This window comes from Manis javanica, chromosome 2 (genome assembly GCF_040802235.1).
Source record: "Manis javanica isolate MJ-LG chromosome 2, MJ_LKY, whole genome shotgun sequence".
Classification (NCBI taxonomy): Eukaryota; Metazoa; Chordata; class Mammalia; order Pholidota; family Manidae; genus Manis; species Manis javanica.
The window spans coordinates 105,513,830-105,540,554 of record NC_133157.1 but is presented as its reverse complement, the minus strand read 5'-3'; the positions used below and the strand labels follow the sequence as shown (position 1 = coordinate 105,540,554).

At 39.2% G+C, this 26,725-nt stretch overlaps 2 protein-coding genes across 21 annotated transcripts in view; one reads left to right on the top strand and one right to left on the bottom strand.

Moving 5' to 3' along the window:
• The window catches only part of LOC140847782 (serine/threonine-protein kinase greatwall-like), a 39,020-nt gene extending 22,348 nt beyond the window's left edge, over positions 1–16,672 (top strand). For 3 of the 10 annotated variants that reach the window (XM_073229055.1, XM_073229061.1, XM_073229063.1), the window contains 9 exons: positions 203–309; positions 484–634; positions 3,386–3,558; positions 5,677–6,819; positions 7,860–8,001; positions 11,033–11,047; positions 12,780–12,893; positions 12,981–13,082; positions 15,729–16,672. In XM_073229055.1, the coding sequence (XP_073085156.1) occupies positions 203–309; positions 484–634; positions 3,386–3,558; positions 5,677–6,819; positions 7,860–8,001; positions 11,033–11,047; positions 12,780–12,893; positions 12,981–13,082; positions 15,729–15,886 (2,105 nt within the window). In that variant the 3' untranslated portion in view covers positions 15,887–16,672. Of the gene's footprint in view, positions 1–202; positions 310–483; positions 635–3,385; positions 3,559–5,676; positions 6,820–7,859; positions 8,002–11,032; positions 11,048–12,779; positions 12,894–12,980; positions 13,083–15,728 lie in introns of those variants that run through there. The other 7 variants (XM_073229056.1, XM_073229058.1, XM_073229057.1 and 4 more) reach the window with 7 other exon arrangements.
• A 4,910-nt stretch (positions 16,673–21,582) lies between these two features.
• Positions 21,583–26,725, bottom strand: part of LOC118969747 (acyl-CoA-binding domain-containing protein 5) — a 50,079-nt gene continuing 44,936 nt past the window's right edge. For 6 of the 11 annotated variants that reach the window (XR_012127955.1, XR_012127950.1, XR_012127954.1 and 3 more), the window contains 2 exons: positions 24,235–24,433; positions 21,583–23,496 (listed from right to left, as the gene is read on the bottom strand). Coding sequence is in view for 1 of the 11 variants with exons in the window: in XM_073229072.1 (XP_073085173.1) it covers positions 23,484–23,496 (13 nt within the window). In the remaining 10 variants the exon portion in view is untranslated. The remainder of the gene's footprint in view (positions 23,497–24,234; positions 24,434–26,725) is intronic. The other 5 variants (XR_012127951.1, XR_012127952.1, XR_012127956.1 and 2 more) reach the window with 5 other exon arrangements.

Here is a 26,725-nt window from a genome sequence, read left to right as displayed (position 1 = left end):
TTAATTTTCTCTGTTCAATTGCATATGTTTACTCTATGGCATGGTGGCTTCCCTGGTACATTTATTTTGCACAAGCCAATTCTGTAGATGAGTTAATACTGTAGAAAGAGGGGCAAAGTTCAGAACAGACGATTACTGATTTAAATCAAAATGGCAGTTGATACTTTTGAAGAATTTCATATACTTTGCTTCCCATATATAGATATCAATATAATGGACATCCTTACTACACCATCAATGGCTAAACCTAGACAAGATTATTCAAGAACCCCAGGACAGATACTGTCTCTCATCAGCTCTTTGGGATTTGTAAGTACTTGATAAGAAAAACCACATAATATGCCCTTTCATGATTGCCATTCATAATTAAAAATACTTTTTCTTTTTTTAAATAACAAGCATGTTAAGTTACTTTAACAGATTACCTACTTATGTGGTGTTTTATAAAATAGATTTTAGCATTTGTTTTTGTCTTTATAACAGTCCACACCAGCTGCAGGAAAAAATCAAGACTCTGCAAATGCTCTTTCAACTCACGGCTCTGAAACATCACAGCTTTCTCAAGAACTAATTTGTGCTATGTCTGTAGATCCAAAGGACACTACTCCTTATTCTAACAAACTGCTAAAATCATGTGCGTATATGGAGTGTAAAAACGAAGTGTAACAGAAGGAACAAAGAAAGGAATAGACTTATAAACACTGAGAAGGGACTAGTGGTTACTACCAAAGGGGAAAGGTTGGGAAGGGTGGGAGGGGAGGGAGAAGGTAATTAAGGGGCCCTATTATTCGCAATCACAACATAGGTAGGTCACTAGGACAGTAGTACAGCATGGGGAAGACAACTAATGACTCTATAACTTCTCTATACTGATAGACAGTGACCACAATGGAGGGCGTGAGGACTTGCTAATATGGGTGAATGTTGAACCACTGTTTTGTGTGCGTGAAACCATCATAATATTGTATATCAATGATACTTAGGACACTTAAATAGGTAAATAGATAGATAGATAGATAGATAGATAGATAGATAGATAGATAGATAGATAGATAGAAAGAAAGAAAATGGTAATTCATTCCATAAAGTGTGTCTTTTGAGGAACAAAATGGTTTTGAATTTTTAAATTTCTCATATCAATTGAGTAACTTCAAAATGCAAATATTTAACCAGGCTGTGGCATTCTATATTTCATCATGTAAATGCCATTTCTGACAGGAACCATTGCAGATTTTTGTGTCAACAGAATAAAATGTCTAGTTAATGAGATATTCTTCAATTTGCTATAGTATTGGAATGACCACTGGGTAAATTTTACTATACTGGGTTACAAAAGAGGATGTAGAACTAACACTGTGTCATTATTAAAATTATTTCCAAAACATTTTGAAATAGTTGAAGTAAAGATATAATTTTTTAAATCAGCACACAATAAAAGTCAAAAGTCAAATAGTAGAGGAGGATATTGGGGCATTTTGCATAGCACTTATCTTCACCCTTTATAACTTAGTGACAGAGGACATTTTAATTGCCTGCAATCATGTTCTTCATCTTGGGGATGTGAATAATGATGCTCTGAAGAGTAATTAGTATTAGTTGTTTTCATAGGTATTACCTCCTTTGAATTTGGTCATAAAATCTGTACATATCTAGGATATATATTATATAGTATTGTCTCCTCTTACAAGTGAGAAGCTAATATTTGAAAATATTTAGTTACATGCTAGTAAGTGGGTAAGACAAGTCCTGATTGCAAATACAATTTTCCATCTACTGACCCTTTCCTCCAAATTCAGTCAATCTTGTTTCTTCTGTGAAAATAAAAATGACTGAAAACAATATGTATCTTTGATACACAGAAAACTGCTAAAATATAAAACATGGAGATGTTATTTAAGCCTTATTCTTAAGGAGAAAGAATTGTATCTCCCTTAGTTATTTTTAAATCTAGTCAGAGCAGGAAGGTGTGAGGAATTATGGTGCTCCCTTGAGTGGCTATGAAGGTGAATGAGAGGTCCTCGCCTCAGAAGAACATGTAATTTTGTGATTACACGTAAAAGGGACAACAGTCACAGTCTTGTAAAATAAATGCAGCAAGAGGCATACTGTGATACAGCACAGAAAGTAATAAATGCTAACTGGAAAAATCAGGAATGGCTCTAAATTAAGACAGAGCAATAGCCACACTGGACCTAGGAAAAGAAATACAGAGCTTAATAGCTCTAAGCATATTGCAAAAGGGCATTTCAGATAGAGGCATGAGAAAGGCATGGACAGATGGAATTATATTCCATCTTTAGACAACAGAGACTTGATGTGTTATGTGAGAAGTGGTAGCAGGAGCAATGGAAAAGGGAGCTTAGCGGGTAGCTGGGGAAAGATCAGGTGTTGTCACGGGGAGCATAGAATGTAAGCTGTAGAAAAGGAGAGCCATCAAAGTCCCAAAGTAGTGGGATGGTCCAGTTAGACCAGTGATCCCAAAAAACCTTACTAGCGAATACACAGTATGCACATGGCATTAACTTAGAAACAAGTTCCCGTATTACTAGGAAAAACCACCTGAGCTGTTTAGTTAAATATCAGGGTCAGTGTCCTGCTAGTTTCAGGAATTCCACTGAGAGGATTTATGTGCCAAAAACACAGTTGTTTTAGATGGATTTTGACATTCTTCTTTCAGTGTTAAAGTTCCAAGATTTATTAAATTAAAACATTTTTAAAACTTTTTAAATTATATAAATTAAATGATAACTAAGACAGAGAACTTACTTGGGATTAAAGTTATGTTCACACTTTGTGGGAAAGAAAAACGATATACATATCTTTTTATGTATGTATGAAATCTTTACATGCACATAATATGATCTTCAGTAAAAGCATGATTGCATATTATGTCTAATTATAAAGTTCCAGAGTTGATCATAATACCCCTTAATCCCCTTCTCCCTCTCTCCCACCACCCCTTTTCCTTTGGTAACTGCTAGTCCCTTCTTGGGGTCTGAGTCTGCTGCTGTTTTGTTCCTTCAGTTTTCCTTTGTTCCTCACAAATGAGTGAGATGATTTCCTTTATCAAGAAGTTTTAAGTTGGATAATGAATATTCAAAATGGATTTCCTCCTAATTATTAATTTGTTCCCTTGTCCTGATTTCTACTTTATGAATATGGAGAATTCCTTTTTTTTTTTTTTTTTTGGTAACATTAGGACAGAACTTATATGCCCAAAACACCTAAAGCCATCCTTGTTGGTTGGATAATGTTCACATAGAAATACTTCTGATATGCATACTTAATACTTTCCTAGTTATCTATAGACTCAGGTTCAGTGAAGAATTAAGAAGCTTAATTATTAAGAATTAACATAAGCTTCAGTATTTTCTCTTCCCTACAGGTCTTGAAGCAGTTGCATGCAACCCCAGGATGCCTGTGAAGTGTCTAACTTCGAATCTCCTCCAGTCTAGGAAAAGGCTGGCCACATCAAGTGCCAGTAGTCAGTCCCACACCTTCGCATCCAGTGTGGAATCTGAATGCCACAGCAGTCCCAGATGGGAAAAGGACCACCAGGTCAGAGTGAGGTGTATCATCCCAAAACCAGTTACGCATGTCAAAGGAATGATAGAAACACTTTATGTTTTTGTATAAATTCTGTAAGGAAATGTAAGTGTTACATAATGGCAGTCAAGGTGATCTTCATTTTCCTGTATATTCTGTCAAATTCTTTTGAAATATTTCTCATTGGGATATGAACTTATTCTTGTGTTGTATATAATGAGATCCAAATTTTTTAATTTTTGCAGTAAATCAATAGCAATGTTTGGCTTCTAGGCATTTAGATAGATATCTTTTTAATTCCCTACCATGACACAGACATTAGCTTATGAGCTTTTTTTAACCTGTATCTTATTTCAGAACTTATACTTGCTCCTACACTGTTTTCCACCAGTGTCTCATTTACTGGAATGGTAACTCTCCTGGGTCAGAAATAACTTGTAGACCACAGATGTAATGTAGGTGGGTCTTTAAAAGTATCTGTCCTAAGGAGATTGCTTGCTGAATGGATTTACTTCATTTTACTCCATTTATAGACTCTGTTTTTCACTTTTTTATGCTATTAAGGCGAATAAATACTAAAGCTGAGAGGAACTATAATTTAAAATTTTTATAGATTCCTTCATAAAATCCTGGTAATGTTAGACTACAATAATGGTAACACAAAGAATAAACATTCCCTTTGATAAAGTCATTTGGGTTCTATTTTCTCCTTATTCTTAATAATATGAGTTTATGCATTATTGTTGGGTATTTGTATTTTAGGAGAAGGTCAAATTATTTTTTATTTAAGTCAGGATTTCTTGGACTTTTTTCTTTCTCTCCTTAAAGGCTGGTCTGTAGGTGAGATATGTCATGGGATAAACCAACCAGATTTCCATTCCTACTACTATTATTTCACTTCTTCTCTATTCAAGGAAGCATATTGTATAATATAAAGCATATTGTATAATATTTCAAACTATCCACAGCTTCACCTTCTTCCTCCCACCTCTGCACCTGAGGAAAGCAATGATTGGATTATAGTACTGCTTGCACTTCAGTGAGTTGTAATTCAGGAATTTTCATTTGCTTCATGGCTAAGTACTCATTATTATTATTACTAAGTAAAGTGTAATTTTCACATACCAAAAATAGGGACTATTAGAGTTTACTGAAGACGCTCTAATTGAGTAATCTTGTAAAAATCCTCATGACCATGCACCAGTTTGCAATATTAGGTACAAAACTCTGGTCACACAAGCCCCTGCAGATGGTTGGAATTCAAGTTTTTTAGGAAAAGTATTTTCTTATCAGTGCATCGTCAATTCGTCTTATTGACCATGGATTTTAACTCCTGGTTTGTTTTTCTTTTGGGTTTTTTTTTTTTGGTTTTTCATTATAAATTACCATTTGTTTAGCTTCATCCCATAAGCTTGGTTTTTCTTACACTTGTAGAAAGTGACACATGTTTACATTAAAATATTTTCGGTCTGTAATTTTCCATTAACTATATTTTAAGCCCGATGCATTTTGCATTTCAGAATAATCATCCATACCTGCCTTGCAGAGCAAATACATACATAATACTGCCTTATCCCCAATTTTGCTGGAATATGTTACCTGTTATTTTGGTCTATTTAAATGACATGTAATGCATTATGAAGTATATATTATAAAAGAGTTGATTTGAATTTTAAACCAGTGTTTCACTCAAAATAATATACATAAATGTATACTAGTTTGTATTGCTTTTTAATTCTGTTACCATTGTTTCTTCCACTGAAAAGTGGGAATGGGTTGCATAATATTTTATGATTATCCCCACCTAAGTCAACAGAGGTTTTAAAGGTTAAAGAATCTCAACTTTAGGGTGACATAGGTGAAGGGGATAGAAAGGCACAAAACCTCAATCATAATATAAATTATTCATGGGAATGTAAGTACAGCATATATATCTTTCTGTTGACAGACAGTAACTATACTAGCTGGGGTGAGCATTTTTCTTTTTAAATAATGTAGATAACTGTCAAGTCGCTATGTTGTATACTTGAAACCAATAGACTGTTGTTTATCAACTACAATTTTTTTTTAAGGCAAAAAACAAAAAAGAATCTCAGCTTCACATAACTAAAAAGTTTTTTCTCACCTTAGGAAAGTGACAATACACTGGGCTCCACAATGATGAGCTGGAATACAACTGAAAAGCCTTCATGTCCACATTCTACAAATGCCACCCAGAGCCAAAGTTTCAACAGGAAGGATCTTGGGTTAGGGCTTTCTGCCATCCACAACAGCAGCGCCGTTCCCTCCTCTGGGAGTGCTTTTGTACACTTGGCCAAAAAATGCTTCTCTGGGGAGGTTTCTTGGGAAGCAAGAGAACTGCATCTAAATATTAAGATGGACACTGACACAAGGCAGTCTGGTTTGCACCAGTCACATCAGAGGGGTGTGGATTCTGGTGGCATGACTGAGGAACACCTTGTGAAAAGAAGCTTGAAAAGAAATTTTGAGTTAGTTGACTCCAGTTCTTGTCAGGAAATTATACAGAATAAAAAAAATTGTACAGAGCATAAGCATAGTAATGAAATGAGAGGTTGTTGTGCAAATCAAAGTACAGGCTTAACAACTGACGTCCAGGACCTTAAGCTATCGGTATATACAGGTCAGCAAAACGACAGTGTTAATAAGAAAATGGTTCATTCTTTTACTGATAAACAACAGACACCAGAAAAATCACCTATCCCGATGATAGCCAAAAACCTCATGTGTGAGCTGGGTGAAGACTGCGACAAGCATAAGAAGAAGGGCTACTCAAATTCTAGTTTTCTATGTTCTGATGATGATAGAGCTCCTAAAAATATTTCTATGGACTCGGATTCATCTTTTCCTGGAATTTCTATAATGGGAAGTCCATTAGAAAGGCAGTCCTTAGATCCAGATAAAAGCATCAAAGAATCCTCATTTGAAGAAGCAAATATTGAAGACCTACTCACCGTATCACCCAGATGCCAGGAAAGTCCCTTGCAAGAAGGTGATGAGAATCCTGCTGCCCAAGACAGTAACCAAGATATGTTAGCTCCTTCTTCAGAGAGGTTGAAAATACGAACCTTCTCTAAAAGAAATGCTGTAGCTTTCCGAAGTTTTAACAGTCACACTCATGCATCCAGTAACTCAGAACCATCCAAAATGAGTATTTCTTCTTCACATGCAATGACTCTTTCGTGTGCTTATAGTGGCGCCTATCCCATGGCTGTAAGCCCTATCCAAAAAGCAAGATGCTATATGCCACATCAGGTATGTTACAACTTTCTAACACTCTGTGTTTTAGGGTTCAGAAAAATAAACTGTTAAGGCCAGGCACTTGCCTCTCAGCTAGATTATATGATATTAATCGTGTATTTCTGCTTGCTGGGCATTTATGGATAGTTGGAAATCTTAGTGCAGGAAAGCAAAGCTGGCAGTAATGTTTATTCCTAACCACAATGCCTCCTTCATTTGTGTTGCTCTGTATACTTTGACATACTTTCAGTCACATGTTTTCATAATTACAGTCGTATATTTTCACTTGATCGCAGTGACTCTGTGAGATACAAAGTTAAAGTCCACTCCACTTCACTGCCCTCTAAGGACATACTTAAATTGTCTCTTGTCTTTGTAGAAAAGAGTTGAAGTAGGTGTATTTCAAATGTTATTTTGTTTTTATTTTCTAAGCCTTTGTTTTAATAAATCCAAAGTTTCCTTTTTTTCTTCCTTTGGAGAGACATTATAATATAGAAAGTATAATAAATAGGGTTACAAGACTTGGGTTTTCTATGCAGAGCCTCGTGAGCGACTTAGAAACCCCTCTCCTTCATAGCCAGTTTCCCATCTGTCTGTAGAGAGAACAGTGTCGGTCCTGCTGGTCTTGCAGAGCCCTGTGAGGCAAAATATGTTTAAACTTTAAATGCCAGTTAGCATAAGAAGTTATTTATGTGTAGTTCTGTTTTATGTGTTATAATAAGAATATAATTATTTGTCATCCACAGCCTCCCTTGGTGACTGTCCTTAAGCTTGTATTAATCCATGCTATCAAGAAATTTTTCTTGTGGGTTTTTTTCATTGTTTCTTGCATATCCAGATCTTTCTGAAATAATTAGTATTATCTAAGCTATTGATTTCATTAGATATCAGGACTTTCCTTCATTATAATTAGTTATGACTCTATTTTCAAAACTGGTCATGGATTCAGTATATCTTTAAGGCCCAGGAACCTAGCTTTTCTTTGGTTTTATCATTTCTGTTCACTATAAAAGGCCTTAAGATGTTTATTTCCTCTTAAACTTCTTTTGAATTAGAAGACCCCAAATCAAATCAAGTTAGGGACTCCATTCCGAACCCCGAAGAGCGTGAGAAGAGGGGCAGCCCCAGTAGATGATGGGCGAATCCTAGGGACCCCAGACTACCTGGCACCTGAGCTGTTACTCGGCAGGGCCCACGGTAAGGCATGTGTGTCCTGAGTTTTTAAGTATTTGCTGTCACTACACTTGTTTTTTTTTTTTGAGGTAAAATTGTTTTATATTTATTTGGTACTCAGACTACCTAAAGTAAAAGAAAATGGAACTTGTGGACTACTGTTCTCTCATGTATATGGCAGTTATTATGGGAAAAGAAAACAGGCAGCCATTTGTTTTTTCCCTTCTGGTTCAGTCTCAGTGATGCAGAAAGGCCCCACCTTCTACCTGCTCTGTTATCTTTGTCCTAATTGTGTTCTCAGGTCTGCTCTACTTTGGGCTCCTGCAGACAAAGTTGGGCCAAATTTGGATTTGGTCTGCAGAACCTCTTCCTGTTTAGAGCTTACCCTTACTTTCACCCTCACCAGCAGGGCTGAGCCTGAAATGAGCCGTCATTTCAAATGCAGCATAGGAATAAAAGGATGGCCTTTTCACCTGCCTTCTTTCCCCCCCTCACTCTGAAGAATTGTCCCTGCCCACATTCTGAACCGAGCTGTATTGGTTTCCTAGGGCCTACTGTAACAAAGTAGGACACGCTGGGTGGGTCAGCACAACAGAAATGTATTGCCTGACCGTCCTGGAACCTGGAGGTCTGAAATCAAGGTGCCCACAGGACCGTGCTCCCTTTGAAGGCTGCAGGGGAATCCTTCCTTGCCTCTCCCTGGCTTCCGGTGGTTTGCCAGGGATCTTGGCATCCTTGGCTAGCAGATGCACCGCCCCGTGCCCCTCTGCACACAGCGCTCCCCGTGTGTCTCTCTGGTTGCGTGGCTGTGTTCTTACCCGGCCACCAGGCGTATTGGCCCAGGGCCCTGGCCCCCCTCCAGTAGGACCTCATCCTAACCTAATGAGGTACATTTGCAAGGCTCCTGTTTTCAACTGCCACATTCAGAGGACCCCAGGGTTAGATAGAATCCACCTGCTTTTTTCAGGGAGACACAATTCACCCCGTCAGGAACTCTTCTTCCCCGTTATTCCCCTTGTCTTTGGGCTCCTTTGGTGGCCATCTCTCTCATCTTTCCCTCCCCATTACCCACACATTCTGTTTTCCTTTGCTGCCTTTCCTTTTTAGCCAGAAAATAAGTTTCTTCTTGTCCTCCCTTCACCACCTAACCTCTCCAAGGTTATCTATTCTCTTTGCCTGATGATTTTGGCTCTGGCAGTCCTGTTGTTACCATTTCGTGAAAACGATTGTATCAGTAACAGTCACCGGTGGTGTCCTCAGGGTCATGTCGGCCAACTGCTTCCCAGCCTCATTCCTCTTAGCCCTGCAGCTCTCCTCAGCTCCAGCTCCTCCCTGCTCTCTGCGAAACACCCACGTTCAAGATCCTGCCCTCTGCCTTTTTTCCCTACACCTGCTCCCTGTTAATCTCATCACTCCCGTGGCGCCACTTGTCACATCTCTGGATGGTGCCCAGATATCTACCTCTAATGCTGACTTGCTGACTTCCTCCAGGCAGCAGTGTTCTGGGCACTGGGATACTGAGCGTCGGGACTGCACTGGTTGTGTCTAGCTTGCGCCTCTCACAATTTTACCATCTTTGTAGTGACACAGACATTGTCCCTTCATTTGGGCATTTAAGTCACGTCAGTTACAGCTCTTCAGTGTCTGTCCTCACCGTGTTACCTCTGCCACATGCTCCATAGGAAACTCACCTTTCCTTTTCATTAATTTAACAGCTTGCTTTCTGGCCCCTCAATGTCATTTTACTGTCTGTAAGCACTGCCACCAATTTGTCCTCTTAATATGTAACATGGTTCATGCTGCTTCCCTCCTTGAAACACCACGGAGGCTCCTTCCTACCCGCGAAATGAAGTCCAGATTACTGGCGTTGGCATCTGCGGCTTAGCTCTTACACCAGCCTCGTCTCTCAAAGAAGCTCTTTACAGACTTCCCATTCCACTTTTTAGACACATCTAGTTTCAGATTTTCTTTACTGTGCACACATATACTTTGTTTAGAAAAGCCAGTCCCCAGTCGTCTTCCTGTCAGATTTCTCCTCATCTCCTCATCAGTTCAAATGCCACCTGTTCCATAAAGCATGCCTTGATCAATTATGGAGAATTAGTTATTCACTTCCATACTTTATTAAGACTCAAAAAATTTACATCATTCTACCTATAATTAGTTGTTATATTTGTTCCCTCTACAAAAGCTTAAGAAAATTTCTTAAGACTATACTGAGTTTTCCTTCTGCTTAGCACGCAGGAGAACTCCTTGGCAGCACTCACTAAGCCTTGTGAATAATCTGCAGTGTTGAAAGTTGACACCTTTAATACTCACCTTTCTGTATTAGCCAAAACAAGTAGGGTCCTCTGGGCACGTAACTGATTTTTGTCCAGTGTCCCTTTTGCCAAGTCCCAGACTTGCCAACTCATTTCCTTTGTATTATAATTTCCATTTCTCTAACATAGATACAGTGTGAAAGTAAGATTCAGATTTAAAGATTTACTTTACAGCACCTTGTTACTGTTCTAGGGGGACATCTAGTTACCTCAGCTATCCAGTGGTGTATTTTTTAATTTTTATATTCTGTAAAAGTAATTTGATACATAGCTTCTAAAACAGAAAGAATGCAAAGAAACTTAGAGTAAAAGTTTAGAAAGCAAAAACAAAAACAGTTCCCTCCTTGCTACGTCTTACCCCAAACGCCAGGCCCCAGGGACAGTCTCTTCAGCTCTTCTCTTTCTTCGGTTGACCTACTTGTAAAGATCGTGCGGAGACTTCTGACGCCTTTGCTGGTGCTCTGCCTCAGCCAAGCGGACTGAGGAACTCTGGCCTGAGTTTCCCATAGCTTCTTGTGTATGTACATGTCTGTCTCGTCTCTCTTAACACTGTACTGAAGTTATCTGTACTGTCTCAGAGTAGGCCGTTTGTTCCTTGGGGAAAGCTCTTTGTGTCCTCATCTTTGTAATCCCTTACATCTGGCATAACACCTAGTGTCCAGTTCAATGGGTGGTGTGACAGTGAACTCATCATGTTAGTACGGTGTACCTAACTGCTGTTTTCTTCAATGCAGGATTTCTGGCTTCCGGTGAGTGAGCATCTCCCTAAAATAATATTGCAAAGCACATTAAACTGAGCAAAGTGTAACCAGATCACATTGCATAAAAAGCTTTTTCCCTTTCAACTCACTCATGAAATACAAAAATGAGTATCTTATGTCTTCTGAGCAGAAAGACATCCAGAGAAGTTGTTCTTCTCTGTGAAAACAAATACAGGCAATGTAGCAATTCTTTATAGCATTTAAAGGTAGCAGAGAATGAAGATACAGCAGTTTTTATTGCAGCCTAGGAAATAGGCTTGATAAAAATGTTAAAATCAGCAGCTACAAAAGGGCTTGATTTTTCCGAACCATTTTGTTCCATTATTATTAGAAAATAGCAGGTAAAACAATATCAATATACAAATTACAGAAGTGGGTTTTGAACTAGAAAACCAGTAGTATAAGACAAGTTTGTTCTATTTCTCTGGCTAATGATATTTATTTGTTATGATTTACCACAATATGTGATCTTATTAGACTTTGACTCAAGTGTATGAGTGTGTCTGACAGATCCTTGGAGAAATCGTGTATGTTATTGACATACATACACTTTGGCTGAGCTTGGAAAAGGGTCCTAATTTCTAACATAAGTAAAATAAATACAAATGTTTTTGTCCTGATTTCTTCCTACTTTTTTGTTATGCGGTTATATTATCTAATCCAGTGGGATAACTCTTTCTCAGTGCTGCTTTAAAGGTCTACTAACTGAAGTGGTTCATATGTTCTTATACTGATTACTCTAGTAATAGAAGCCTATAGACTATTGCATCTTGTGTTTCTTAGGGAGGATGGGAAAAGGTACTCTAAATGCATGAATTCTTTTTCCTAATGGCATATTTCACAATGCAGATTCCAAACTTTAAAACTACCTATTTTAAAAATGGAATGGTGGCAGCTGGTTAACCACAGTCATGAATTTTGTGAAATTCATTTTAAAGACTAATTTTCAGGAAATTGTAGTACTAGACTGGAATTCCTATTCTAATTTATATTGAAGCTAATCATTTTTAGACTGAAATTAACCTTTGCTTAGGAAACACTTCACTCATAGAACTAAATGAAAGCATAAACCAGATTATAAGGTCATATTTAAAATAATTGTTTAAACATCTTTGTATATAAAGGATACTTCCAATAAAGATTTTATTTAGAAATCCATTTTACTATTAAGACCTATCTCCTAGTTACCTCCTCAAACCATAGTTTAAGTGAATATTTTTTGTTAAATGAAGTCCATATTCCTAAAAGGAGCAAAGCTACACTAAAACAGTGTAAGGCTTTCCCTAAGTTACCACGTATCCTCCAATTAGGATAGATGTTCCTACCTCATCTCATACCTTTGTGAACAAGCAGTGTACAGAGTCATCTAAACGTTACTGTTTCCTGACTTGAAATTGAGAAGTATTGTATTTTAGAGAAGAGTCTGTAGATCAAGTACATTCCTTGATTATCTTTTAGGATTTAGAATAAGTAAGCATAATATCACAGGTTATTATAATAAGTGATAAAAGATAGCTCTAACTTTTCTTTAACCAGCTGTGTAAATGCTAAATGTGTTGGAAAACAGAGAAGGGAAGTAGTTGCCACATTACTTAAAGGAAGGTCATTTGGCTTTTTGAACTTTATGAAGCTAGAAGAAAGTCTGAGGGAATGAATGCCTTGATCAAACGTTTGTAGAAAATGCTTGCAAGCTCAGCTACTTCTTCCTCTTAAATTCCAGGTCCTGCAGTGGACTGGTGGGCACTTGGAGTTTGCTTGTTTGAGTTTCTAACAGGAATTCCCCCTTTCAATGATGAAACACCACAACAAGTGTTCCAGAATATTCTCAAAAGAGGTGATTCCTTTTCTGTTAAGATAGGTTCTTTTACCTCTGTGTATTATTGTCCTGAGCACTGGTTAACAAGCTTATTTGTATTTGTAGATATCCCTTGGCCTGCAGGTGAAGAAAAGTTATCTGAAAATGCTCAGAGTGCAGTAGAAATACTTTTAACCGTTGATGATACAATGAGAGCTGGAATGAAAGGTAATGTTTTGTATTGAAATGAACCCTTTATTTACCCTTGATTTGTTTCAAGGGGTAAATATTAATAATAGTATCACGTACTAGTACAGTACTACAGATGGCTGACTGCAAAATTGGCTAAAAAATTTTTCAGTTTATTTTTTCCCTCTAGGTATACACTGATATACTTGCCCTTATTCTGCATTAAAATGGGATTTACTGCGGTCAGGTTGTGATATTCACTCATTGAATTTTATTAATCTCAAGCAGGGACCTGAAACAATCTTATCTTGTCAGTGTCTTAGGTTTTTCAAAGCCAGATAAAATTAACCATTGACAAATACAGCAAATGTTTTTATCACAACTCTTTTTTCTAATTTTTTACTGCTTCATTTCTGATGCCATTATTGGTTGACACATACATCAAGTGCCAGGTTGCCTCAAATAAGACAAATTTGGTACATTGTGACCCATTCAATGATCTTTTTCCAATGCAGGGGATACATAAAACTCCAGTCAGTTTTGAAACGAGTGAATCTCATTAGCAGCTGCCTTAAAATCCTTTTTCTAACAAGGCATATAGAGAGAGAGACAAATAAGCATTATGTCGTAAATATATCCCACGTGAAGTAGAAATGATTTTGTACATACAGAAAAATGAGCTTTCTTTATGTGTCACTTGTATCAGCTTCAAGGTGTTCCCTCTAGTAAGATCCAGTTTAGTAATTTACTTAACAGATCCCACAGAATGACTACTAGGTTTCAGGCAGTGTTGCTGCGGGCGTATCCTAGAGATGAGCCGACTCAAATCCCTGTGCTCCCAGAACTGTCTTTCTAGTAGGAAGACTTTAGTAAACACACACTACCGTGACCTACTGCCACCTAGTGGTGAGTACTATGAAAAAAGAAACCAGGTCAGAGGATGTGAGTGCGGTGGTAGGAGAGTTTTGACAGGGAATGGTCAGAAAGACCTGTGGGCAGAGTAGAATTGGAGGGAAACAGCCTGTGTAAAGTCAGAGTGCAGACATTCGAAAACTCAGCTCTAAAAATTACATTAGAAGAGTGGTTCTCAAGTGGCGTGGTTTTGCTCCCCAAAGGACAGTTGGCATTGTCTACAGACATTTTTGGTTGTCACAGCTGTTGGTGGCGCCTAGTAGGTAGCGGCCAGGGATTCTGCTCAGCATTCTGCTATGCACAGGATGGGCCTAAAGTAAACGATCATCCAGGCCCAAATGTCGGTTGTGCCCACGCTGAGAATCTGTTGCTTAGAGAATGGCTCTAATGTACTATCATTTGCTCAAAGTAAGTAGAGACAAAAGAAATGCATTCTTACCAATGACCTGGGATTTGTTTGTTTAATGAACAGTTTACAGAGTGAACCAGATGCTAGGGGTATTCTTCAGTTAATAAATAGTTGGTCCAGCAACTATTTAGTTCATCTTAAACTAGAATTAAAATTCCTTTGTGAGTTCAGTGAAGTAAACGATTATGATGAGGGTCATAGAACATCACATCACATCGAGATATCACAGTTTTTAGAGTCACTGGTCACTGATATGAGTAACTCTAAAGTAATCCATGCTCAGTTACTTATTTTGAACAATTAGGAGACAGATTCTCTGGATGTAAATTATTTTTGCTATTTGATCATTTATCACAACCAGTCTTTTAATTGAGGGAAGAATCAAGTTGTGAACATTGGTTGCCAACCTGTCGCCCCCAGTACATAATTCTTCCCTGCCTGTGTAGTCTTCTCTCAATATAATCTGTAAATTTGATTGTGTTTTTTGTGAGGTTTTTTTTTTGAAACAAATTAATGCTTTAATCGTCACTTAATATGTTGCCAATGTCTTTATCATTGTCTTGTGAATTGAAGGGTTGAGGAGAAAAGAGCTTATGTCTAGCAACTAAATATCACATATGATCAAAAGAGTATATTTTCATTTACAGGTGGAAGGAAATAGGAAAGATGCCAGGTACTGAACATGTAGTTAAACAGGTGAGCAGAGGTGAGGTCTTTTAAGTGTAGCCAGACTGCTGAATAGTCAGTGTGTCACAGAACCACAAGTGCATGAAGACGCAGAAGCCAGAGACCCATGAAGAGCCTGTGTCAGAGGAGTCCTCAGTGCATGTGCTGAGCTCACCGTGAAGAAGGATGGAGCAAAGGGAAGGTGGCGGGGGTAGGGGAAGAATTTCCTACTAACGTTCTCTAGGGCAATAGATAGCGCTAAGGATTGCAGAGATGCAAAGGTGTGTCAAGGCCTTGGAATGAGAAATGGGACATTTATCCTGGAAGATCAGTGGTGTGGAGGCTCTATGGGGGAGCAGAAAGTGAGCCAAGCTCTCTTCTACCTCAAGTCAGGGACTGTGTGAGAAAATAGAGGCATTGAGAAAGCTACACTTCTCTTAAGGCAGATCGTTCATTCGTTTGACAAATACAGACCAGGCACCTGTCATGTGCCAAGTGATACACAGAATGACTGACAAGTGTGTGTGCTGTTGTGAAATATGTGGTTGAATACAGAGACATTAAATAAATGTCTGTGATGCTGGCATATTAATACAGTAGGGCGAGATACGTGAGTTGCTCTCTTCCTAATTCCTGTAGAACGTTAATTACTTAGGTGATATTGTCATAACGTGGTTTTGTTTTGTATTTTTCCGAAGAGCTAAAACATCATCCTCTCTTCAGTGACGTAGACTGGGAAAATCTGCAGCATCAAACTATGCCTTTCATACCCCAGCCAGATGATGAAACAGATACATCCTATTTCGAAGCCAGGAATAATGCTCAGCACCTGACTGTATCTGGATTCAGTCTGTAACACATACATTTTTCCCTTTACTCTAACCTGTCTTATTGAATAAGTTACCAACCTTATATACTCCTTAATACTAGATTGATCTAAGAGATCATTAATTTATCTGGATCAGTGAAATTTTAATGTAACAACTTGCACAGAGTTATAAGGCTATCAAGAATATAACCAGTACGTTATCTTGTTCTCAGAACTGTATATAGGCTTCCAAAGCTATTTTCATCTTATTTTGTTACTGCACTTTATGGAAATTAATGTATCAATAAAAGTAAAATGATACCACCTGTTAGAGAAAGCGTGACCTTGAGCTTGATTTTCTTTCACTTCTGTTGATTTCAGTCAACCCTTCAGTTTAGTGTTAAAAGAACAAAATCATATGGTTTTATTTTAATATAATGTGTACGATAGCCATGAGGGCGGTCATTGAAGGCTGCAGTTGTGATTTCCAGCTCAAAACTGTGACTGGAAAATGCCATTACTCGGAAGTGTAACTCTTTTGGGGAATGAGGAATAAACAGAGAACTAAGGTTTAGGTTCCTTTACTACAAATATAGTTTTGTGGCCTTGACTGCTCTGTGCTTTCTCTGCAATAGCTGCTTGTTTAACATAGTACAGGGAAGCTTCTGTATGATGTGCTGTAGCAATTTGAACAGCTTGTTCAATTTTAATGAAAAATGTAATGGCTTACATCTTTAAAATAATTCATCTAGAACATGCAGCATTACTAGAGACAGCCTGATCCTTAGCAAAAAAAATAATTTGCTTAAATGAATAAATTGTACCATACATCAAGTATATGGTCTGTCAACATCATTCTTTTATATATACACAGTAAGATTCGGCTCCATGACTCCCATCTGGAATTCACTGAGGCTTTCAGCATTTTTACCCTCCAAAGGAGCAACGTTCATATGTAAATTTCCTGCAAATCTATTAAATACTATTCTCGCTTTGGCAGATACCTTAATGGGACTGTCCAGGACACCAACCTTATCAGGCACTTGCAACATTACTAAATAATTGGGTGAAACGGACAGTGAGCAAGCCTATTCCCAGTACAAGAACCTTAAGTGGAAAAATGAAAAAGTTTGCAGTTAAACAGATCTAGGTCTGCCTCAGTAGTCACCTGGAATGCTGTGTGCTGTAAGGGTGTTTACAGGGAGCAAGTGACTTATTAACTAAACTTAAACTCTTAATACACCAGCCAAGCTGTGGGTTCAGACACTTGCTAAGGAAAACCTGCGACAGAATAATAACAGCGGAAAATGGGACTGATCCTTAGACCTGTGTCTGCGTGTGAATAAGCATAAGCCTTTAAAGAGCACTCACTGCTTCTGCCAGTAGGAATCTATGCATCTGTTGTGTTACACAATATTTATTAACAGAAAATAATTTTCTCCCACCTCCACTAAATGTTAAATAACTACAGAAAATATGTTTGAAGAGGCAGCTATTTATACTGGTGTACCTCTGTCAGAATTAAACAGGATGAAGTACATAGCTCACATAAAAGGGGTTTCATAAGTGATCATTATTTGAACCCTAAGTACTCCACTACTTCTTAGCATATTTATCTTAATTTGGGGTTTGGGAAATGGGTCACTACATAAAACCTTGCCATTATTCTCCAAAAGTATCCTAAAGGACATTCTGGTCTGGTCACTCAGTTTGCCAGAAAGACCTGATTGTTAGCCAATTACAAACATGCTGAGTCCAAAAGGTTGTGCAAACATTTACTGTCTCCACCAGGTCTCCTTTCAGTTCATACCAAACCAGCCATGTATGGGTCATTCTTGTAACTGTGTGGAAAATGTACTGGCCAGGGCAGTATTTGAAAGAGGGAAACTGTAGAAAGCTATTGAACCAGCCCACCTGGATTCTCGATATATTTTAGGGGTAGAATCAATGGTACTTCCTGATGGATGGTAGGAGGAGGATGACAGGACTGGAGGAACCAAGTCTAACACCTAGTTTCTGACTTGAGCAACTGGGTCAATAGTGGTGCTATACCCTGAAAATGAGGGGCAGGATTGGTGGGCACATTAAGTTTAATATGTCTGTGAGACATCCAAATAAAGAATTCGAGAACCCAGTTAGACTTTTAGATAGCGATGGTGAATTTGAATACATACAGCTTTCTTTAGACTAAGAAACCCCTCTAAAAAGGGTGGCATTTTTTAAGACAAACCAACATGGTAGCTTTACAATGTGTCTGCAAATTTTGTGACATTATTTCCACAACAAGTGGAATCTAATTCCCATTCTCTTGCATGTGGACCAGCCTTACTGACTTGCTTCTAATGGAGAAAATGGTAGAAGTGACTGCACAGGTTAGAAAGGGGAACACAGCTTCTGCCTGGCTCTCTCCTGGGACGTGCACCTCGGGAGCCTGAGCTGACATGTCAGAAGCCCTGCTAGTCTGAAGCCACCATACTGGAAAGACTACGGAGAAGACACATACACAGAGATGCCCTTGGAACCCCAGCTATGTCAGCCTCCAGTTGGCCTCCACGAAGATACTGCCGGGCATGAGTTGGGCGTGCATTCAGATGGCTCCAGACCCCATCCTGCATCGACACATACCGTGGAGCCCTGCTGTGCCCTGTCCAAACTCTGGACCCGCACAATCCATGAGCACAATAAATGGCTAGTTCATGCCACCAAGTTTTGGGGTAACTTGTTATCCAGCCAGAGTAACTGGAACAATCCACACACAGTGAGAATGAAGAGGACACACAGCAGAGTTGTGGGAGGTGGTGAATGATGGGGGAGTAGTGAAAAACCTAGGAAAGGAAATCATGAGTGAGTCTTGGAGAGTGCCAAAAGTCGATCCGATTCACAGTGAACGGCGTCCCAAGGCTCAGTCTCAGGCGTGGATGCCAGAACATCTCAGAGTGAAAGGGACTAAAATACTTGAATTCCAGTCACAAAGCAGATTCCCAGGCCCCTCCCCAACTGCACACACCCTCTGACTGCCCCTCTCCGACTCCTGCCAAATACTGGACTATTTTTTCTCTGTATAGGGTAGGCAGAAGGGATTCCAGCCACAGGTGAAGGCAGGGTACTGTGCTGCAGACCTTCGATTTGCCCCTCCAGAGCCTGCACTCAGTCCCGAGAATCAAGAGCTCTCTATACAAGTCAGGACTCTGGCTGCAAGTGTCAGAAACCTAACTTACACTACCTTAACTAAGAAGGGAAATTTGTTAACCCATGTGAACAAACTGTATAAAGAGATGGGTAGGGTTTTCAGAGTTAACTGGATTAAGGGACCTGAAACCAGTGTTTCTGACTCGGCTAAATTCCTAGGTCTCGATGTTGTCCTTATTATCTAAGATTCCTCCAAGTGGCAGGATGTGTGTCCCCAGAATCTCTAACTTGGTAACCTTACAGGCTATAATTCAGAGAGAAAGAAAATGCAATAATGAGATACCGCTGCATACCCATCCACATGGCTGAACTCCAAAATACTGACAAACCAAATGCTGACAAGACTGGACAAGAACTCTCATTACTGGTGGGAATGCAGAGCAACACAGCCACTCTGGAAGACCTTGGCAAGTTGCTCATAAAACACATTCCAGCAATTACGCTCTTTGGTGTTTACCCAAATGAGTTGAAAACTCGATCACACAGAAACCTGCACCCAAGTGTTTATAGCAGCTTAACTGCTATAATTTGGAAGCAACCAAGATATCCTTCAATAGATAAATGGATAAACTGTGGTACATCCATGCAATAAAATATCCAGTGTAAAAAAGAGATAAGCCTAAACCAGGAGTCAGCAAACTATACCCCTTGGGCCAAATCTGGCTCCCTACTTGTTTTTTAAGTGATGCTTTTTGAAACACAGCCATAAAAAATAAAAAAAGAAGTGAGCTTCAAAACTGAAGGAACAAAACAGCAACAGACTCACAGACTCCAAGAAGGGACTAGCGGTTACCAAAGGGGAGGGGACGGGAGGGAGAAGGGAACTGAGGAGTATTATGATTAGTACACATGGTGTGTGATCATGGAGAAAACAGCGTAGCAGAGAGAAGGCAAATAGTGACTGTGATATCTTACTACACTGATGGGCGGTTACTGCAACGGGGTATAGGGGGACACGATAATATGGGTGAATGTAATAACCACATTCTTTCATGTGAAACCTTCATAAGAGTGTGTATCAATAATACCTTAATAAAAAGAAGTGAGCTTCATAGCTTTCATCTCTATGAAATTACATGGAGAACCTCAGTTGCTTGTCAAGTGAAAGAAGCCGATCCTCAAACGCTACTTACTGTAGGATCCTAAATATGTAACATTCTGGAAAAGGCAAAATGCTCTCTCGCCTAGCTTCATGGAATAAATCCAGAAGATAACTCTGACTGCCTTGCTTAGGGTCCTACACCCATCCCTGGAACTGGCACATGCCCACTACCATGCATTTGGACAGGGCAGGAATGGGCATAGCTCATCTTCCTTTGGCAGCATGACTGGACCCCCCTGATTAGTGGAGGAAGGTGAGACCTCCAAAGGGGGGCTGTGGGGGGACAGAGGGGAGGGTGGTGGTATCTGGAGGAAAGGATGCTAGGCAGAGTAAGAAAATAACAGTGGCTGCATCCTCATCTGCAGTATGTATGTATTTAAAAGTTGTTTCTAAAAAGGAAAAGGACATTTGTCACTTTCCAGTTTATAAAATGGGGTATCTTTGGGAAGAAGGATTCACCAAGAGCCACAAAGTCAGTGGGAAACAAGGGTTGAGAAACAGAAAAGAAAAACAAACCAAGAAAGAACTTACGAAGGGGGCATTAATGGCCAAAAGATATGGCTTTCCCTACCATGCATGGGCAACATTAAATTTATACAATGTTATCTATGTAAGCTGGATAACTTTATTCTTTAATATGTTTATACACAAAGCCATAACTACGAGACCCAGCTCTAAGATGGGAGGGAGGGTCCTGTGTGCACTCCAAGAAAGGTACCGCTTTCTGATCAGATAAGGTTCTCGGCCTGCCTGGGGTGTAGACACCAGACCTAGATGTACACCAGCCATCTGACATGCATGAAGACAAACCCACACATTGAAGATCATAGAACAGAAGGAAGGTTCCTTCATGTAGTTTCTTGGCTTTGTAGCTCATTTCTTTTATATTTTTGTGACTGTGTCCCTAATGCCATTCTGGAAGCACCTTATCAGCCCTAGACTTTTTACCTCCAGACTTCTAGTATATGAGAAAAAAAACAAACCTTACCGTGGTCAAGCCACTGAGGTTAAGTTTCAATTACATCCAGCAGAACACCGATATCTTAAATGATAGAAATAGCTAACATTGCTTTTATCATTATCTATAGAAGTTACAAGTAAAACATTTGCATTAAAGACACAAAACCTTCTCACCACCAGTTGCCACCTAAACCCAACTGTGTGCATTTATGATGGCTGATCAGAGATGCGCTCTGTCTCTTTGGGAAGCTAGCTATCTGGCAAAAGAACTGAAACCAACATCTTGAGTGGATTAATAACATTCTCAACCAAATGGCTAAATGAGTTAAACTTCATTTCAGTTTCTGATTTTACAAAATTCTATGGAAAAGCATGGCTTTATTTTGAAAACCGGCACACTTACTTTATATGAACTCCTACTCTTTATTCTCATTTAATCCTTAGCATATTATCAGTGCACTTCTAACAGGAACAAGTAATAAAAACCATATCATTTCTCATTAACCTTTTATTGTTAATTTAGTTTTACAGTAAAGAAACAGAAAAGAAGTAGATCATTTTAAAAAATACCATAGCTGTCAATTTAAAACTGTAAATGCGCTTCCTGGTAAAACAAAGTAGTAACGCTATAGCCTATAATTACATTTTTACTTGTATATAAAAGAACTGTGTGCAAAGTGCTTTTCAGAGTGTAAATAACACTTTGGAATAGGATATAAATAGTTATCCCTAAGAGTTAGTTACCCCCAACTGCTTGTAATCAATCACAACTGCCTACATTCTTCATTTGCATTTTATTTATATACTAAGAGAAAAAACACAATTTTCTGATACCAGATACCTGATTTTTAAAAACCTCTGATCCACCAGGTCTGAACCTTATTTTTACATATAATTCACTCACTTGCTTCATTTTTTTTCCCTAAATAGAAGAAAGTTTTGAAAAGGCAAGGATTAGTAGTTCTCTTCAGACACATTTTAATCAAGAAAGGATTAAAAAAATGTTTTAATCAAGTTACACGACAGAAAAGAAATAAGGAAAAAGGAGCCTTGGGAGAAGCCAGTTGTATTCTTAAACTTTTTTTCATCAGGCAAACAAAGTACTGTGCTGGGGATGGATTACTTTCTCTTAGTGAAAATTTAGCATGAACACATAATGCTAAACCCAACATCATACATACCAAGTACGCTTAAAAATTATTTGCTACTAAGCCATTGAATCAGAGAAATATTTAAAGTACAAGGGACTTTTGGAAGGTATACAGGAAGAATAACTCCAAACAAAGCCTTCAAGGAGTGAAGTCACCATCTTCTTCATCTAAACGTGGAGGGTGGGGGAGAGACACTTGATCACCATTACTTGGGCACGCCTTACTCACATGGATGCATATGGCCTGCTAGCTTGCAAGACTCCCATATGCTGTGAAATAGATCATCTCAAATATCATACCAGAAGGAGAAACAGAGGCACTAGGAGGTTAAGAGTCCAGGCTGTGCAGTTTGCCAGTTGCAGAAAAGTGACTTTCACGTGTTTCCATTTTGACCTTTGTAAAAACAGTGTAAGTAAGTTTTCATTTTATATTTCAAAGCACCCTATGAAGCAGAAACAAGATATCCTCAGTTAAAAGAAAACGATTACAAAGGAATCAGTGTAAATGACTGAATAAAAATCTTTAATGAGCTGCAGGCTCAGAATACACTTTCAACCCATCCTTCATCATTTTCATCGATAGCTAACGTCTTTTCTATGAATCATTTGTAAAAAGAAAGCCTAGTACACAGGGCCCTATTTTGTAATGATGCTTGAGCACGCAAGTCAGAGCTGTGAATGGCCAAGAAAGATTGTAGGCAGCCCACAAAGGGGATGTGGAGACAGTTCCCTCTAGCAGCTTTCTACTCCTTGGCATGGTAATTCAGTAACTAAGATATAAAGTCCACTTAATCTCATTTGAAATTCACTCCTGGAATTTGCATTCGTTCTCATATTTAATTTAGAAAATTAAAAATACCCACTCACAAATCTGATCTCATGATCACAACTGTTCCCTGGAAAAGCAGCTTACATTTCGCTATGGTGGATAATCGGGTAAACATGTTACCAAACAATAATTAATAATTTAATGTCCTTCAAGTTAAAGGGTAGGGTCAATCTATGTATGCTACTTATAACCTAGTTGAGATTGATTATTCAAGTATCAGCAATATTAGTCCTTACAATGTTATCATTTGTGTACTTCAAAAAACATATATGTATACATGTACACAAATCAAGCTACTGGACAACAGAAAAAAATATAATCATCACAAGCTAACATTTTCTTGTGGGCTCCACAGTCCATTTCATCCCGAGGTCATCCAGGCCCAGCAGTCTTCTTGAGTTAAATATCATTTTCTTCAATTCAGTTTTCTTTAAAAAGAAAGTAAAAACCAATTTCCTGTAAATATAAGTGCAACCTGAATATGAAACACATGCATATCAAAACTTCTCTAGGTGATTAACATAATATTCAAATTCAAAACAAAACCAGGAAATTATGAATGGTCCTTATGAAATTACTTCATGTGACTTACAGCCCAATAAGAAAGATCCAACTGCAAGCACTGGTATTACCAAATAGTATTTAATAAATAGTTTAAATTACATTCCTCTTCCCATAGCTCTGAGAGATTCCCATCCTTTTCTAGTTGGCTTGATAGAATTCAGATTTGGGGAATTATTTCAAAATTTTATCAAAATGGGAAAGTTGTGAAAAAAACAGCTTAATAAAACTACAAAAGACTGACAGAGGTATAACCTAGACTATCCATACCATCAACAATATACTGTGTATCTGTCCCTCTCCAGCACTAAGCCAAGGACGCGGGACTTAAACATGCATGAGGCCAGCTCTGAGACCCCAGAAGAGCTCTGAGTCTAGCTGAGGGTACCTGGAGGGGTAAGGACATATAACCTAACAACTCGGATATGTATAGTATGACAGTTCTAATGATGGCAGAGTGAATGATCTTTCAGGTATCAGAGAGGGTGGGCTTCTTGGCACAAGATACAATAATCACATGTGATCTGAGTCCTGGGAAAGGTCCACAGCCATAGAAATCCCTATACCCACCCCAGCACTTGGGGGGCCAAATGCCTGAAACTCACTATGGATTCAGTCCTCTCCTCTGCAGAAATGCTCTTAAGCAATCCCCTCCCTTGGCAGAAGTGACATCTTAAATAATCAGATCACTCCTTATCTTCTGTAGAAATCCTCTTCTGTACACATCCCTGGCAGGAGTGACATTTTAAGTCACCAATTTTCATGTAACAGGAGATTCCCTCGAGACATGAAGAAAAAAGGCCCCTGGAGGAACAGAATTGTGGGCAGTGTTAAAGAGAACTCCCTGAGTGAGGTCTGGGCAGAAATGGTGGCTGGGCGGGGCCTGCACAGTTACACTTCCAAGAACCCATATGATGTGGATTACGCACAAGGTCCTTTGCAGATTTACAAAGCACAGAACCCCTCTCTCAACCCCTAATCTCCTATGTACTAGGGAAACCAATAGACATAAATCACTATCACTATCTTCAGAACTTCATTTTTCAGGCTCTTAATGAGATCTTCCTCTCCGTTTTTTTTTTTTTTTTAAGTAACTTTTAAAATATAGGGTACGGTGTGGTAAGAGAAGGCAGGCTACCAAAAACAGATAAGGGAAGACTGAAACCCTGCCTTTATCCCTGCCAGCTGACCTCTACTCTGACGGCACTGCTGAGATGCTTCCTCCTCCTCAGAAGCCTGGGCATGACTTTTGGGGTAGGTATCATCTACCCTGGCTCCATGTGAAGACTGTTCCTCCAGCGAGCCTCCCACACCTACCCAGTCTTCATCCTGACCTCCCTACTGAGAGCACAGTGTCCCTGAGGAAACTACAGGGCAGCCGACAGATGAATCTGAGCAGACTGATACAGGAAAATGGTTAGAATCCTCCTTTCCTTCCAAGTAATGGTTTAAGAGTGGTCTTGGGCTCAACGGTCTACTTTCAGTATTTTAATTGTGGAAACTGGGGAGAAGAGGCACGATAGCAAGCTGCTCAGGGCCCTTTCCAAGTGTTGCTCTGCATATACACATACAGAAACAATGTGTTTCTGGCCCACTGCAGAGTGATAATCTGAGAAATCTTTTAAATTTATATTCATCCACGATGGAAAAAAAATCAAGGAGTGGATCTTAATGTTAGGGAGAGTTCGGTTCTGAGATGCAGGGAAGTCAGAGTACAAGGTGAGGAAGGACTTCATTACAGCAAGAGTGTTAGGGAACGACAGAATAGAATAATAAAGGAAGTTCAGCTTCTCAGCATGGGGCACAACCCCTGCTAACTCCTCAAGCCAGTGTCACCACCTGGCATCCAGAGTCCGCTTGGATCTGCACGGCATGGGAACTGAGTCCCTACCACCCCAGGCTTTGGGGGAGCCAAACACTAGATGGAGTGAGATTATGTCCTATGTACTTCCTATAGGTAAAGGGAGACTTTCCGGCAGGTTAAAAGAGCATGACTGTAAACTGCAGATCCCGGTCACCCAGGCGATGGTAATTGGCAAGCCCAGGTCTGAGCTCTCAGCAGCCCCTCCCTACTTGTCTGAGATAAGAAGGAGAGAGTGAAGGTTAAAGTCGAAATCCGGAGGATTAGAATGACAAAGCAAATTAATAAACCACTTAACCACTGGCAAGGCGCAGAGACAAGGCGTTTAAGTGAGAAGTTTATGTCAGGCAAAAAGGAGCACACTTGGAGAAAGGGGAGTGTGGGCTGCCCTAGAGAAGATTGGGAAAGGCCGCCCCTGAAAGGTTGGGAAAAGGTTAAGATTGAAAGGTTATGCACCTAGAAAGAGCGGGCGACCCCAGAGAGAGGAACGCCCCCTGAAAGGTTGAAAAGAGAGTTTAAAGTTAAAAAGTGCGGACGACCTCAGAGACAGGAGCGCCCAGAAAGGTTTGGGGTTCTCCCTTTTAAGGATTCTTTAAGGAATGTGACAAAGGGCTGGGGGTGGAGACTTGTTAAGTGGTCTTTGAATATTTAAATTAACACGGGAACTTTACTGCTCTCATCTCTCTCTGGGTTACTGGCGTCTTGGTCTGCGAGCATATCAAACAGACTGCTTGCCCAACCCCCAAGGTGGGCTGAGTTAGTGTCTGTCTGCTAAAGAGGAAGTTAAGAATCTTACTTCTTAACTTCCTGGGTATTAAAATGCAATCTTATTTTTAAGATGGAATTCTTCCTGCCTTTTACTATGCTGTTTATGGCTTGGCCTGCATGGTCAACACAGTAAAGACAGGCTATGCTGAGGTACCTTCCTTTATCTGGGGAACATTCAAACGTTCCAGGCTAAGTTACTCCTGGTTTTTGAGTTTTAATTGATTAACTCTGGGTACTTTGAGTGGACTTCCCTGGCCTTCTTCTCGTACCACTCCGCTCATATTTATTTTCCTGCCTAACATTAAGAATTACATTTAATATTAAAAACGAAGAAAAAATATTTTTAAAAGCTTATCACGAATAGATAGCCACTTATTTTACATACATATAGGTCTACTGCAGTATATCAGTGTCAGATGCATATCAGACGAAATGAAAGCTTTTCCCGCGTCCTGTGGTACTTCAGT